The sequence below is a fragment of the Micromys minutus genome (genome assembly GCF_963924665.1).
Source record: "Micromys minutus genome assembly, chromosome: 12".
In the NCBI taxonomy this organism is placed as follows: domain Eukaryota; kingdom Metazoa; phylum Chordata; class Mammalia; order Rodentia; family Muridae; genus Micromys; species Micromys minutus.
This window is the reverse complement of record NC_137981.1, coordinates 49855698-49872527: the sequence shown is the minus strand read 5'-3', so window position 1 is coordinate 49872527 and position 16830 is coordinate 49855698. Positions and strand designations below refer to the sequence as shown.

Sequence of the window (16830 nt, the reverse complement as noted above, 5' to 3'; positions counted from 1 at the left end):
TTGTAGTGGTTATAGGGCACAGAAGTAGAGAAAGACCCAGAGTCTTGAAGGATCCTCATGTCCAGGGCATAGGAGTGGCTCATAGAGCCAGGATAATAACTTAGGTGAGAGAATGGTGGTGCAAGATTCTGCAAGAGAGTGAGAGGGAAGCTCTGTCAGAGGTGTAAGGGTGGGGGAATTTTGGAGGAAGGTCATCCTAGCAATCAGGAGCAGGGTGACAGTGACCTTCTTCTTCTTCCCCGTCAAGCTGGCCCTTATGGACCCCAAAGGGCCTGGTTATCTCACTGGAATCTTTTTCTGTTTGTTTGCTGATTTTGAAATACAATCTTATCTTACAGTCCTTACTGGAACTGAACTCACTTTGTACCTCAGGCTAGCCTTGAACTTATGATTTTCCTATGCCCATTTCCTGAATGCTGTGATTATAAGCTTGTGCCTCCATGCCTTTTCCTGTTCTTCTCTGGAGCACACAATGCTATTCTCAGTGTGTGTGTGTGTGTGTGTGTGTGTGTGTGTGTGTCCCCTACTATCCTGCCCAGTTCCCTGGGACATAGCTCTGCCCTTGGAGTGCCAGGGAGAGGCAAGGGAAGGTCTCTGTGTGCCTAGAGAGAGGCAGGCTCAGAGCAGTTTTCTGGTGTGTCTATTTCTTCATCTGACCACAGCCCTACTGACAGGCTTTTGTTTTCTTTGTATGTGTTTTCTCCTCTGCCTGCCATGGATCAGCTTACGACAAATATCAGCCCAGGGAGTAAAAAGGTGATCAAACTTTATTCAGGCTCCAGCAGAGCCAGACGGTTGGCTGTCTTGACTGCCCTTCCACTCCTGATGCTGATCTTGGCCTTGTAGGCCTTTGGAACCCAGCACAAACGTTCTTCAAGCAACCCAGATATGAACTCCCGCCTGTCAAAAATGGAAACACACACACACACACACACACACACACACACACACACACACACTCCCCTGGCAAAAACACTTTTTTTCCTACATTGTCTCTGAACCTTTCTCCTCCCAAGTTTCTTCTCTGGAGAAGTTTTTCTAAACCAAACAGACAAGCAGGCGGGCAGTCAGAAGCCTGCCCAGAAGTCCCCTGCAAGGGACACCCAGCACCAATGAGGGCTCAAGGCTCTTGAGAGACTCTTCTCCCTTCACTGGTGTTTTCTCTCTGGACCAGATGAGATGCTGATGTGGAAGGGACTTTGCCGTGCCTGGTGTGAACTGGGGAAAGGACAATTGCAGCTGCCTACTCTGGGGACCTGCCCAAAGGTTCACAGAGAGTCTCAGTCAGCAAGGAAGCAGGGCTGGCCACAAGGACCTTGTCACCTCTTCCTCTTGGCTTCAAAGATGGAAATGGTTTGCTGCCATCCCCAGCCCTTATGTGGCCTAGTGTGTCTGAGTCTGGAGTAGGAATCCCCATGGCTACTCCAGGCCGAGGTGCCTCCTGTCTAGCGGGGGTTGGGAGCTGTTACAGGAGGAACGAGCAAGCCTTGGTTGAGCACCAGCTCCAAGATGCACCTTCCTCCTTCATGCAAGGGATCTTGAAGTCAAAGAGAAATGATCCTCTGTTGGCTTTTTTTTTGTTTGTTTGTTTCTGAATTTTTTTGTGGGTCCATTTGGTGGGTCTTTCTTGGGAAGAAGGGCTGTTGAGTGGGGCTGGGGAGACCCTAGCTGGATGTGTGTATGGGACACTCTGCTGGGCTCCCAAGCTTGCCCCTTCTTTCTTCTTGTTTCTGCTTTCTCTCTCCTCATTTCTGAGACATTCATGCACTGTCTGTACATACTGGGTCTTCTTTCTCAACATGTGTATATCCATATCCATATATCCTGTGATTTTACTCTTTCTTTCATTTTTTTTTAAAAGAAGCAAAACTATGGAAATAATACCCTACAGATGAGCGAAAATGTATTATTGTAAAGTTTATTTTTTTTAATAATGTTGTCTATGATGGGAAGAAAGGTACCAGGACCCCTGAGCTCTGGTCCAGTTGGGCTGATGGGGCTGTGGCCGGGGACTCCCGATTGCATTCACTCTTAACCAAGCTCCAATAAACGTACTAGGAAGCGAGTTGCCCTGTGCTTCACTCCTGTGTGACTTCGCCTACGTTTTGTTCTTGGCCCAGCACCACCTACTGAATGCTTACCTGATGGTCTTGCTCAGTTTGGGGGATATGTATATATATGTGTATATGTGTGTGCTGGCGTGTATACATGTCCAGGTGTGAATGATGGATGGAACTCACACAAGTGTTACTTGGTGGGTCTGAAGTCCATTGTTGTACTGAGCCTATAGGGTCTTGTTTCCCCCTGTCTCACCCTTTCAGTCATCACTGATGTCTGTTGCTGGGTGATTGGAAGATAGTAAAGACAGAAGAGACCCTGACATCTATCTTGGCTTATATGTCTGTTTTATAAGCAGCCTGGGTGGTTTTGCCGACCTTATATATAACGGAGTGGTGTCTCCTTAGGATTTCTGATCTACCTGAAGTGTGTGACTGGAACCTTAATCCTTAAATCTCAACATGGAAAGATAATTCTTAGTGTTTGTGGACTGGGGTACATTAGAGCAAGCAGGCTTTCCCCCCTTCTTTCTGTCCCTTTTGCCCATCTTTCTCCATTTGCCACATGAGTCCTAGTTTGATACTGGGATCGCATGTATGTATGTATGTATGTATGTATGTATGTATAGATATGTAAATGTACAAATATATACATACATACATACATATAGGCACACATATACATGCATGAGATCAGTAGGATGGAGACAGAAAGACTTGCCTATGTTTACAGGGCTGCCCATGATCCTGCTGTGTCACCATACTGGTTGACATCATTTTTCAGTTTCTTAGTCCTGGCCCTGCCCAAATGGCTCTTATTGATTGTCCCCATGTTAGTAACATCTGTTCACAATGGTGACACTGGCATGGTGTGCTCCAGCTTTAGCCTGGAGGAAGGACAGTGGGCCAGCCAGCCCTCTTCTCAGCCACCTCAGCCTTACTGTGATAGCCAGTTGAAAATACATGGTTCTTGTGAACAGCAAAGACTAAAAAGAGTTACAAGGGAAAGCAGAGAACATCTAAAGGATTCTGGAGGCTGGGACCAGGAGGAGGCGGAAGGACCCATAGACAGCAATTTTAAGTTGCTTTGAGGTTATCCATTGACCCTGTGTGCTTACCTCCATCACCAGACATTGTGACATTAGCTTCCTTAGCTATGGGTTCCAGAACACTCCTCATCCAAGGAATGTGTCTGTCAGCAAGGCCGACACAGCTCATATGCTAAGACCTTGTCAAATCTGAAGCTACATCTCAATGCTTCCTCGCTTGCTGGGGAAACGTTTGTCATGGGTGGTTATGCTCAGACAAGAGCCTGGATATTAGCCCCTGACTTGTCAGGCCTCGGTTCTTGTGGTACCAGACCAGGCTGAAGGCCTAAGGAGGTCAGTTTATGAGCTCAGTATTCTGGACAACATGGGAGTGATGCTGCTTGTCTCCTTCTGAGCTTGTGCTAATCTTCTCAGCCATATCTCTGCCTTATGTTGAAACTAATCACAGGGGAATTTTCTTAATTCCCCAGCCCCCAAACCCTGCCTTTGCAAGGAAAAATAGAACAGGTTTCTCAGGGATGGGGTCAAACCAGATTCTACTGTTGCTTCCTAGAGACAAACTTTGCACATGATACTCAGGTTCTGATGTGTCCGAAAGACCCTCTGGATACCAGCAAGCAATGGTGGCAGCCTTCTGTCATCACCAGGCCCCCACAAAGGCTCCTCTGATTTCTGAGATGCTCACTGAGGAGTCCGGCCTCAGCTGTCCAGTGCCATACTTTCTGTTCACTGGCAATTGCTAATTCCACTTGCTATAGCCTGATGTTATACCAAAGCTGCTTCTTTGTGTGTGTACTTGTGTGTGTGTGTGTGTGTGTGTGTGTGTGTGTGTGTGTGTGTGTATCTTGGTTTCTAGCTATGGACTGCCAAATGCCCAAAGAGGTAGACTTCCCTTTGTTCCCAGAAGAGCAAAGTTTCAGGGAGAAATTCTGGCTGGAGAAATTCTTGGTCCAGAATTTTTCAATTTGTTGAGTGGATTTAAGTCAAGCCCTATCAAGTGAGCCAGGGTGCCAGGGGATCAAAGCACACGCTCCAAGTTAATACAAGTGAATGTGTTCATGGGCTGTTTTCTACTCTTAAGAGTCTCCATGGGGGTTGGTGTTTATCTTCTGAAAATGATTAAAATTTTAAGGAAAAGTCAAAGCCATTTGGAACCCAAAGTGACAAATAAGACAGGCGATATTCTTTGTGGTAGTGGTAAGTAGTGAAAAGCTGCCTTCTGGTCACTTATGGGAAATCTTGTCTTCTTGTTCAACCTTGGTAGCCTCACCTACAAAGTTCTATTAGACAAGCACTCAGGTTGTACTTCTCAGCTCTAAGTGAGCCCTGAAAGAGAGAAAGAACTGGCAATGGGGAGTGATGGAGAAGCCAACTCTCAGGCTATCATGAAGGAATTAGTTTTTCTGACCAGTATGTCTACCACTCCTTAGACACACTTACAATATTTTAGACAAGGGCTGCATGTCCAGTTTGCTGAGGAATGGCTTAAATATTTTCTTTCCTGAGAGACAGGGTTTCTCTGTGTAGCCCTGGCTGTTGTGGAACTTAGGGCAGGATGGCCTCAAGCTTGGAGATCTGCCTCACTCTACTTCCCAAGTGCTGGAATAAAGGCGTGTGCCACCACCACCTGGTGGCTTGAAATTTTTAAATGTTGATCTAAAAACCCAGTTACACAACTTTGAGCATCTCTTACATTAAAACAAGTGCGCAGAAAGAGCTTTGCGATCTTCTCGAAGATGTTAGCAAGGGGCAGTGCTCGTGGAAGAGATGACTCATTGGCGTGATGTAATGGCAGCCATGCACACTAAACAACCCGAGTTTGGATCCCCAGCACCCATGTTTACTCTTTGTGATGATGTAAAACAGTAACACAGTGCTGAGGCTAAGAAGACAGATGGATCTCAAGGGCTTGCTGGACAGCCGCTTTGGCTAATATGCTAAGGATAGTGAAAGACTTTGTCTTCAAAGGAAAGATGGAAATTGATCAAGGAAGATACCACGTTGACCTATGGCCTCCACACACAGGCACGCACATGTGCATGTACACAAGTGCACATGTGAACACACATAAACATAACAAAACACAAGCTGTGCAGAGTTTCAACTCAAGAGAATGTTCTTTACTATATCCTGCTTTTAATACAAAGTAGGGTTTTATGCTGTACCTTCCATGGGAGAAGAGGATGGCCTTACATTTTGAAAGGATCATAACAGGATTATTGAAAACAAAACCTAACACAATGAGGAGGCTTTGAAATATTCTTATCTTCGATTTTACAAATGCTCACGTATTTCTGGGCAACATACTATTTTGAAATCACGTAAACGAATTACTTTATAGATGACCTGCCCATGCTGGCCCGTATCTTCCCAGGTAGGGACAGTCACTTCTGGGGGCTTGTTGCTGCACCTTTCTCTCCCTTTCCATCATCCTCATCATTTGTATAGCTCTGGGTACCAGACCATCAAAAGACAGAACTAAGTATATCTTAAGGAGCCTGCAAGGCAATGGAGTTCTACAGACAGTATCATAAAATCAAGAACATTGTATACTTGAAAGAAAAGAGAAGAAGAAGGAGGCTTCTACTTAGTGGCAAAGGACCTTGGCTTGAGGCCTTGATGGTGGGCAGGGGGAATGGAGATTGGTAATCTACATCAGTATCATTATCTCAGATTTTCTGGAATGGATTAACGACCTTGATGGGAAATGAATTTTTTGGGAAGATGGACCCTTTAGGAAAGAAACTGATGGTCTGAGTTCCTGCTTTCTTGACCTTAGGCTGTTTTGAGGGTTGATGTTTAAGAGGAGAAAGATTGAATTTGGGACTTGGAGAGATGTGATTTGAATTCTAAATCTGCCACTAACCAACTAGGATATCATATCCTGCATCCTTGATTTGACTCATCAAGGAAATCATGATATCAATTTGACTTTCTAGGGATAGTCAGGATTACTAGGGATATTCTGTGTGCCTGGCATATAGTGACCTCTAAGCCATACACTGTCACACATGGGAGCCAATATCCTGGGCCTCCCAGGTTCCCTCAGCACCTGCCTTGATTTCCAGACTCATTGCTTGAGATCACCTTTGGAGCTTCTCCTCTTTTGTTCTTCATACTAAGAAGCTTTTTAATGGATTCCCTGGAATAGACAGCGATATGACTGCCATTACACTCTAGGGAACTGCTCTTGGAAGCCCTGCCAACTGGAGGTGGGAGGGCAGGGAGAGTGGGGAGAGCAGAGAGCAGAGAACAGACATGCTTGTGTTATTTGTAAATTACAGTTGATTTGATGTGAGAGTCACCAGGGACGGTGGCTACAGAGCATCCAAATGTCACATTCTCTGGAGTCCTATGATTGGCTGTTCCTTCTTCAAGCATGAAAGCAGAGGGCATATTGCCTGGGCAAGTGTACCAGCTTAGAACTGAGAACAGGACACATCGATTAGACACAGAATTGAGCTCCTGGGAAGGTCAGTGCCTACTGGAGGCTGACTGCCATGTGGTCCCTCATTGGGCCTAAGGCAAAAACAGAGATGTCTTTACAAGACTGTGGGCTTTTAGGAACTTCCTGCAGGGAGGAAGCTCTGGGCTTCCAAATCCAGCTTCTCAGGGCTTGTCAGCATGGCTTTCCTCAAGTCTGGCAAGAAGGTAAGATCTAAATACAGCAAAATATCAAAGGTTATTTTGTCCTTTAGGAATCTAGGTTGTCCTAATTCCAACCTTGAGTCAAATATTGGCATCTGTTTCCTGGTGGCATTAGCTTAGCCAGTGAGCTTTTGGGTCCTATAATAGTTTTTTTAGATTGTGATAAATTAGTAATTTTTAAATTTTCTTTCTTTATTTATTTGCACTGGGATTGAATCTGGGGACTAATGCCTGCTAGGCGGGTACTGTACTACCAAGTTATAATTAATTAAAACTATTTCGAACCAGGTTAAGGACTCACTCCATTGTATAGGTTATCCCTGAACTTTGTGTCCACCTCATTTTCCCAAGGGTCTGGGATTACTGGTTCACATCACCAAGCTTGACTAGCAATTTTTTTTTTTTTTTTTTTTTTTATAATGAGCCAGAAAGGAAACAGAACAAACTCTGTGGTCCATGCTATCTTGTCAGCTTTGCTGCTCTAGCCCAACAGCTGTGACAGGCACCATGTCAAAATCAGACTAGGCTGTGTGCCAATAAAACTTTATTTACAAAAACAGACACTGGCTCGCTTTGGCCCATGGGTTGTAGTTTGCCAACCTTATCTCAAGACATTTTTCAGAGTGCAAGCTGTCAATCCAAAGCAGCTGGAACACCATTCCCTGGTGGTAAGTAGTAACTGACAACCAATGGGGCTGAAATAAGCCAAGGGATGAGGTGGAGGAAGAGAGGTGGTGGGTTAGTTAACATGGGAAGGGATGTGAATTCAGGGGCACCTGGTAATGGAGAAAGCAAGGGGAAATTGTTCTATGGTGAGGCCAGGAGTGCAAGTGAAAGAATGGGCACATGGGGGCTGGCTGAGCACAGCACAGTGAGTCTGTGCCCCTATACTGGAACGTTGGTCCAGCAGGGTGAATGGGGCTAAGATCCAGCTACGCTCAACTCATCCAGTTGTGCACCTGCTCTGGGTCTCATGATAGCAAGCCCATTGTTCCCTAGTTTGCACAGAGGCTTCTGTGTGTGCTGGCACAGGAATGGCCGCCTCCAGAAAGAACAGCTGCCAGTTAGGGATTGGAGGGGAGAAGATGTTCAGAGATGGCTGGGTACATCTGCCAGGCTCTCAGCAAGTCATCTCCTGGACCCCACCTCCCTGTTTTGCAAAAGGAGAGGGCATGGGGCATGCTTGTTTACCGGGTTTCTTCCACAGTAGGACTCTGAATCTGTGCTGCCGGCTGCTAAACTCACTGGTCTACTGTAGATCGACTTGCAAGGAGACAAAATTCATCTTTCTTTCAGTAAACAGTGACAGTCCGCTTGGCTGTGTCAATTTTTATTCCACAAGTCTTGAGCTCTGGATGGCTGCCCCAGTGTTCACTGTAGGTATAGGTGACAAATTGTGTACCTTCCTTGATGGTCCCTTTCTCTTTCTTCAAGACAGCTTGTCTAAGGAGGCCAGTGCTGGCATCTCAGGGAGCTGAGATACACTGGAGGGTTCTGAGGCTTCTTTACCTGAGGGAGCACACACTGAGTCTCTGCCTTGGCCCCTAAACTACCTAATAGTCAGAGGTCACAGAGTCTCTTGCCTGTGGCCCACTCAGACAGAGAATGACCAAACCCTCCGATATGCCTCTGTAGGCAGGAGTTTGCACAGCCACCGAGGTGGATCTGTGAGTTGACTCAAGGCGTTGGAGCACCCGCAGCCCAGGGAAAAACACTCCTTTGCTTTGTCTTCGGCCTTCCTTCTCGTTGCTCACAATGCACTGGAGGCTGACAATGAAAGACCTGCTTTCACCTCTGTTCTGACTGAAAGCCTGGTTGGCTGAACAGATCTCACGGGATGACACCCCTGCGACTCCACCGTCCTTCATGTTTATTCACTGAGGAAGGTGAAAGGGCTTTTTGAGGGACCCAGTAACCTAAAATTACACACACTTAAGGGATCAGGAGGCAGCGTTGCCTCTGCGAAGTGTGTATAGCATCCAGGCGCTGATGAACCGATGGTCTCTTTGCCTTGTTGGCAGTTTGAAGTGGTCGAGGGATACTGTTTGATTCTAACAGTGATGCCACCCTATTTATCTTCTCAAACTTGCCCTTCTGTAGCTTACTGAGTGTGTCTGAGGCAGAGACGGAAAAAGCCCAGGCAATTCAAGGAGTGTTTGTATGCAGCCATCCTCTTTAGGAGATCTTGCTGTGAGTGGAAAGTTGGGCCCTGTGAGACTTGTGCCTCTTTGGGTCTTAGCTGGTGGGTCAGTAAGTCCAAATCCCTTAGGATATGCCTCACTGAGGTTGCACCTTTCAGTGGACTCCACCCAGAGAGTCAGGCTAGCTACTTCCTGGTATCTCTTAGGGAGAGCCTAGACTTAGGTCCTGGACCTTTCTGTTTGGACTCCAGTGTCCAAACAGAAAACTTCAAGATAGAATTTGTCAATGGTAGGAATCATACCTTCTCTGCCACCAGTATGGTCAACTGATTGATTTTTGGCAGCAAGGTGGCTTGTTCCTGGGGACACCCTGAACAAGACCCTCTCCAAGAAGGCTCACTCAGGGTCTGCTTGTCATTTGGAAGATGTCTAACTTGTATACCTTGATGGCTGCTGCCCCAACAGCTTTCTCCTTGCTTCAGTCTCTCTGTATCTGCTGTTATTAGGCCAATGTTTACTAAATGCTTAGGCATTTTCCTTATAAGGCATAGCCCAATGTGACTGTAGGTAGGTCTGCTGTATGATCAAGTCTCTCTTCTTTGCCAGGTCTTGTTACAAATTCAGATCAACACAGACTTGTAATGCAATGGTTCTCTTCAGCAATACCCTCTTCTGTCTTGCTCCTGTAGAACTTTGTCTGCTTGGCCCTCCGTAGCTCTCTGATTTCTACTGGAGGTGTTGTGCTCACAATTCTTAGGCCATGGAGAAGTAGGGGCTCCAGTCTTATAAGTTTCTGGTTCAGCTTAGAATTGTCCATCCTCTTGCCTGGGGGAGCATCAATCCAGAACTGACAGCATTTTAGTTTCCACCAACATTCTATCTGCTTTCTGCCCACTGTTCAATCCTGCCCTTGGAAAGGAATGGCGTGAAGGGCAGAGTCCCACCAGGTATTCATTAACATGGCAGGCCACTAGCTCCACCCACATGCTTTCCCCCAACGTTTGCTACTGTTCTTCCAGTATTCAGCCTCTCCAAATTTCCCCATGGAGCATTTGTGCCCACCCTACAAGCTGGGCCCAAACTTCACAGCTTTAACATGAGTTAATTGGAAAGTTTTAAGGGAGGCTCACTCAAATGAATAAAAATGACCTTTGATGTGAGAGCAAACCCTCCCAACATACCATGAAGCCCTCTCTGCTTTGCCTCTGGTATGACCTTGCTGATCTCTTCCCTAGCTGCCTTTTCTGTATACTCTGTTCCAACCATTGCAGCTTCTGTACTGGTTCCTGCACAAACTGGGTCTTTGCTGTGGCTATGCCATTCAGCTTGTGTACTCTTCATGACAGTGACTCCCCCCTCCCCATCCCTTCCTGCAGGTCTCACTCAATGGTAGCTACTTAAGAGGCCTTGTTTGTCCAGGATACCTCTTTCTCTTTTCAGGATTTCCTATTCTTAATTCTTCCCCTGAGCACCCTTTGACAGATCATATGTGTACACGTGTTTACATGAAGGCATGCACTGCTTGATGACAGGGTTATGCTCTGAGAAATGCAATGAGCAGCCATTTCCTTTCATGAATGTCACCAACTGCTGACACTAACCCTACACAGTCTGGGTCACTGGTGATCATGACCTCTTGATACAATCAAGAGATGCATTTAATTGGTTGCTGAGGGAGGCTGTTGCTGAAGCAACAGGGGATGCTGATTTGTAGTCGGCCTTTGTGTTTATCAGAAGGATATACTCTAAACTAGCAATGAAAGGACAGCAAACACATAAGGCAGGAACAGTTGTTTAGTCTTATTTGTCAAATGTTATGTACTGTGCACAATTGGATGCTTTGCAATTTTATGCGGGTTTGTTTATATCTCAACCACAAACAGGAGCAATGCACCGCCCTCTGGCATTGTGACAGCCATTATGAATAGGAGGCAGGACTTTCACAGCTCACTAGAGTCTCATGGTACCTTCATTATCACATGTGTAGTCTATCACCAACTAATATCACTGTGCAGTGCAAGACACCCCCCCCCCCGTGTGTGTGCACGCGCACGCATGTGCTCATGCATGCTTCTTACCTTCTCACACTATGATGTAAGGTCCAAGAGGTCATTCTTAATATTTATTTATAAGATTTAGGTTTAACTCCTGGAACAGAGAGAGAGAAAGAGAGGTTTCTGCTAATATTTGTTGATTGATTGAAAGAAGGTTGGCACAGACTGGTAGGGAATTCCAGCACAGGGTTTAGGTTGCATGTTGAGAGGACCAGGGGTTCTGAACTAGCCCCCCCCCCTTTTTTTTTTTTTTTTTTTTTTTTTTTTTTTTTTACTATTGACGGCAGTCCAGAGCCTTTGTTTCACTGCAGGGATAACCTAGAACTTGAGTTTGTATATATTTTCTCCTGCCCTGGAAAATAGCTTTATCTCATAGGTAAGCTGCATGAAACCATGCAATCTCATAGAAAACGATTAATGTGCTTAGGAAACTTTTCTTGTACTTAGGACAAGATGAAAGTTTAAATCTAGACAGCAAAGCCCCATTAGTTTAGACTCAGGATAGGAACAAGGTTGGACCAGACCCATTAGGGTGGGAGGCTGTTCACTGGTTCAGACTTGGATTCATATTTATGCAAGATCTGATGAGTTCTGCTGCCAAAAACCACATTACTATCAGGTTCTCAATCACCCTATTCTCTTATTCGATCTCTCTGTCCTAGGCTTACCTTCCTACAAAACAAGCAAGCAAACAAACAAACACAACATCACTTTCCAGGCCGAAGACTGTCTCCCTGTGCATTCTGAATTTCTGAATTTATTTGTGTACTTGCCCTGAATCACAGCTGTTTATTCAGTAAATGTACTGGGAGGTTAGTGATGTGTCTGGGCCCACAAGGGTTAAGTTGCCAGTCTGGGAGGGGGGTAACAGTTGGGTTTTATTTATTGATGACAACAGAGGGGAAAGCCAGCATCTTATTCGTTCAGGTTGTGTGATTGAGAAAGGCCATCGCAGAGGGCTGAGGTACTTGTCAGAAATCACCAGGCCATTATAGCAGATCAACAGCTGCCTCTTGAAATAGAAAGGAAATAAGACACTATCTCTGGAGGATGATCAAAATGAAGGATTTCAATGTGCCTGGCCAATAAACAAAACTTCATAAACAGATTCCTCCAGTGAACAGTGTCCTTATGATAATGATGGGCCCCAACAGTTGATAATGGGACATACAGGTGTCATTTTGGAGCCAAGGGTTGGGAATCAGAGGCAATGAGGCAAAACATCAGCTGAAGAAAAGTTTGGGCTTCTTTCCATGTTTTGGAGACAAAGAAGAGAGGGAGCTCTAGGTCTGTAGCTTCTTATATTCATTAGCAGTCATGTTCTTGAATGTGTCAGTGTGTGTATGACACCATGTTGTCCCCTACCTGGGGAGGATGATTCTAAAAGTATTGCCTCCCACAGCTCCTTGATGTCCAGGTGACCATAGTATTTTTTTTTTTCAGCCTCTTGCACACTGTGTGTGCACTGAGAGGAGAGAGGGCATTGTGGATTTACTGTTGTCATACTGTGTGTGAACGTACATACACATAGTCTGAAGTCTCTTGGTGGCAAAGATTAGAGAGTGGGTAGAATCCTTTGCAATTCTCTGAACCAAAACTTGAGTTCCTTTGGGGAGAGTTGATTGGCTAACAAGCCAAAGAGAAGGCAGCTGGAAAATGACTGGCTCATAGAACCCAGAGCTACTCCACCGGACCATGCCATAACCCAGCTGTTGATAGCCTGAGGTGACCATGAGGTGGCCATGATGGCAATAATAGGGCCTGGCAGAGGTTGGGAGAAGCCACCTGCAGGTGGATGCTGCTTGCTATTCAATTGTCCTGTGTCAGGGAGAGTAGAGAGCCTGCTGGTCTCTTGATAGCCTCTGCAGTTAGTGGAGAATATTGCTAGGTCTCTTGTTGGCTTTAAAACAATGTCCTTAACTGCTTGACCATGAACTTGGAGAAAAATCAAAGTGAGAGTGGCTGGAAAGACAGATGCATCCCCAGAAACGTATCGAGGGAGGGCTAACTATCCCCTTATTCCAGCAGGTTTCTTTTCCCCCTGCCATGGCAGATACCTTCTAATAAAATATGGGCAGGACTGGAGATGCCGCATCTTTTCAGATGGGGACCAGGATGTGTCTTCCCTTTGGGGACATTCTAGGTTTGGCCTTCAGCTATTTGGAAGTGACCATATCTCTGAGGTGCAGAGAGGCATAAGTCCTAACTAGTTCCCTGCTGAAGCAACATTTGTAGAAATTGTAGGAGCCACAACTGGGTAGAGACAAGACCTGCTAAGAGAGATATCTAACAGGGGCTCAAGAAAGTGAGGTCCTGGCCACTTAGCTTTTCTCTGTCCCAGTTTCCTCCTTTGTCAAATAAGTGGTTTGGGACAAAGAGTTCCAGGAAACTTGGAATGCATGGTGGGGATGAGAGCTGAGGGTTGCCAGCTCACCACATAGACCAACTCAGTGTTTAAGGGACCTTAAAGTCTTAATTTATTACTCTTGACATGAACTTTGAAGAGCTGGGATGCAAATGAGCTAATATATGTGAAGCACCTGCTTCAGAGCCTGATGCCTAGCAGGCTCTTAAAGCAAAGCTTCCCTTCTGATATCCTCTGGCATTTGCGCTTTCATTGACCACCGTTCTGTTCAGTTGCTGAGTTAAGTCCAATCATTGGTAAGCCAGGCAGGGATTTATTAGCCGAACTCCTGCCATCGGTGTGAACTTGCAGATATTCCAGCTCCCACACTTGGTCTTGTGGGGAGATGCTGTAAATCATGGCCGTTTCCTGAGAGGCCACACTGCCTGAAAACCCATTCTGTAGGACACTTTCTGTTCCAGGTAGCGTCTTATCACATCTGATGTATGGGATGATTGACTTAGCATGGGAAAGGCCATCATATTTGATGTGAGACCAAATTGGACCAGATTGTGTTTCCCTTGTGTGCATTGATGCTGGGAAACTCAACCTGAACTTTGGTTCTAAAACTATAATGTTCCACCCAACCTCTCTTCACACCTCCTTCTAGCCACGTTCTCTGGTTCCCCAGGACTGCAGGAGGATTGCTTCAGTGCCCTTGGATGAACCAGGCTCATCTCTAAACCTAAACTGAACACTGCTAGGCTGATGGCTTTATTTCCTGTACACCAACATAAAGAGGCCTCTCTCTGTTGTGTTCTCTCTCTCTCTCTCTCTCTCTCTCTCACACACACACACACACACACACACACAACACATACACACACATACATACAACACACACACAACACACACACAACACACACACACACACACACACACACACACCTTTAGGTTCGTTGAGGCTAGCGATTGTGTTTTCCACCTTATGTCATTCATCATAAAGCACAAAGTATCTGAAATGTATGAAATGCTCAAGAAGTGCTTGTTGCATCAAGAGCTATACGAGTGGATGGATAGTTAAAGAATGCATTTAGTTCAGCTTTCCTGTACAGTTCTCTGTTCCTTTTTCTTTTGTGGGTTTTTATCTTTTAGAATAAGTGTAGTGCCCAGCATGATGGTGGATGTCTGCAATTCCAGCACTTAAGAGCTAGGGCAGGAGGATCAAGAGGCCGTTCTGGACTACAGAGCTGCAGTTGCTTACCTTCTATTATAAACACAACTTTAAGGCTGTTAGGAGTCATTCAGGGAGGCTGGTTCATCTTGTCGACTCGGCAGGACTTAGAAAAAGACCTGTGGGGATTTCCGGACAGGTCAACTTTGAAGGTTTTTGGTTTGCTTGTAAGGCTATCTGTTCGGAAGTCAAACGCTTCAACAGGCTGAAGGGGAAATTCCAGTGGGAATTCTGAACGGGGATAGCACCATCCAGTGGGCTGGGATCTCAGAATGAATCAATAGGAGAAAGTGACTGTAGTACCGGAATGTGTACTGATCGCAGATTCAATATGACCAGACACCTCACACCTCTGACATGCTTTTCCCACTGTGATGGCCTGTACCACCATAGGAACAAAACAAACCATCCTTATTTTAATTTTGTCAGACATCTTTGCATAGTAATAAGAAATGTTACAAGCACAATGGGGTTGTGGTGGGCTACAGAAACAAATAACTATGTATCTTTGTGCAAAACCTTCTCAGCAACTTCCAGCCAGCAAGTCAATGAGGCTCCGCACACAGACTGGGGAATCAACAGAATTTACAACATTGTGCTGTTGGCTAATTTAACGTTCATCAGGGTCTGGTCAAATCCTTCACCTTCCTCGCCATCGGAAGGTATCAGTAATGGTATTTTCCTCAGGTAGAAGAGGGCACAAACCAGGAGAGTAGAGGACAGAGTGCTCAGGCCCCAGGAAGTCCTCAGCAAATCTTTATGATGGAACAAGATCCCTCTATCAGAGAGCTGCTTTGGGATTCCCAGCACTCCGATGTAAATGCTAGCTCCTTGGAGCCAGGCTGCTCCTTGTACACACCCTTGGGCATCTGGTTTTCAGGTTACAGAATAAATGGTGCTCGCAAGGACTTGGAGAACAGAGCCACCGTAGCAGCCATGACAGGAAGGGTCTGACTTTGACTCCCTCAGTGTGTGAGGCGCTGAACTGACCCAGTTGGCCTTGAACTCTGGGGGTCCTGACTTTAGGCAAGAATGCTTCCCTCCTTTGTGTTGCCAGCCCCGTCTACCGGCAGAAACCATCTAGCACATGGAGCCCGACTCTGTCCTCTCAGTAGTGGCTTCTGACACTACCCAGAAGCAGCAAAGCAATGGTGGGATTCATGCCAGGTCTGGATAGTATAGAGCAATGAACCATGGGTAATTACAGATGCTCTGCTTTCAAGATGTGGTTTTCTGTCTGCTCTCATCTCAACCTTACAGGGATGATGTAAGACTGACTGGGCAGCCGTCTTCAGCTGAATTTTATGGGAGAAGCTTGACAATCAGAAAGGTTAAATACCAGGATGGAGGTGGGTTTTTTTCCTTCACCTCCTGCAGTCAGTGGTGGAGCTGGGACAAGAACTGTAGCCCGGGGCCTGGTCAGTGCTCTTTACCCTGTGTCTGGAGGAACAGTGCAAAGGGTTACACGGAGCAGGTGGCACCTCTCTGATGCTTGCTTTTAAGATGGTTTGTAATCTGACCCCAACTGGTCCTGCCTGTAGGAGCTGAGAGGACCTCACTTTCTTCTGGTGAAGGCACCTTTGCCCTTGGCCGACATGATCTGATGGCTCCTGGGGAAAGCAAGGGGTCAACTTTGAAGTCTTTGGCTTGTTTGTAAGGCTGGGTTCAAAGTCGGAGACTCCAACAGGCAAGGGCAGAAAAACAGGATCAGTGATGGAGTGGTGGGAAGAGGATGCATGCAGAGAGGAAAGACTGAAGTCAACCTCTGAAGTCTGAGCAGGTACACACACACACACACACACACACACACACACACACACACCTCCCCTCTCTCCTGAGTCCACCCTGGACATAGGCGCCGATGGCATTTATCAGCCTTCAAACTGTGACTCTCAGTATAAAATTAAACCCACACTCAAGGGCTTTTAAAGCACAGCCTATTTATTCAGCGTCTCTTTATGAAGCACTCACCAGTTTATTATCCCGCAGTAACTCACTCCACATGGCTGAGAGCTGGCCACCCACCCTTCCTAGTTAGGAGGAAAGCATCTTCTGCTGGATAGAACAAGTCTTAGCCTCCTGGGGTCTGGGACAAAGGGGGTCTGGTCCTGAGTTCAGGGGGCAGCTGGGCACACTATGCTGGGGTTGACCTGCCTGCTACCCCTCCTCAGACCTTGTTTACCAACTTTTCTCTGGTCCGTTGGGAATCTCTATTGGCCTGCGATATGGGGAGATGTTTATTTATTTATTCAGAATCTTTTATTCACAGCCTATGTGCTGAGCCTTGTGGATCCCAAGGCAAT

The 16830-nt window shown here is 46.1% G+C and overlaps 1 protein-coding gene across 2 annotated transcripts in view; it reads left to right on the top strand.

The window, feature by feature from the left end:
- Positions 1–16830, top strand: part of GFRA2 (GDNF family receptor alpha 2) — a 216693-nt gene that overhangs the window by 83424 nt on the left and 116439 nt on the right. The window contains exon 9 of one of the 2 annotated variants that reach the window (XM_080926002.1): positions 724–1343. The exons of the other annotated variant lie outside the window; for it this stretch is intronic. Coding sequence (XP_080782128.1) covers positions 724–846 — 123 coding nt within the window. The 3' untranslated portion in view covers positions 847–1343. Of the gene's footprint in view, positions 1–723; positions 1344–16830 lie in introns of those variants that run through there. 2 annotated transcript variants of the gene reach the window in all.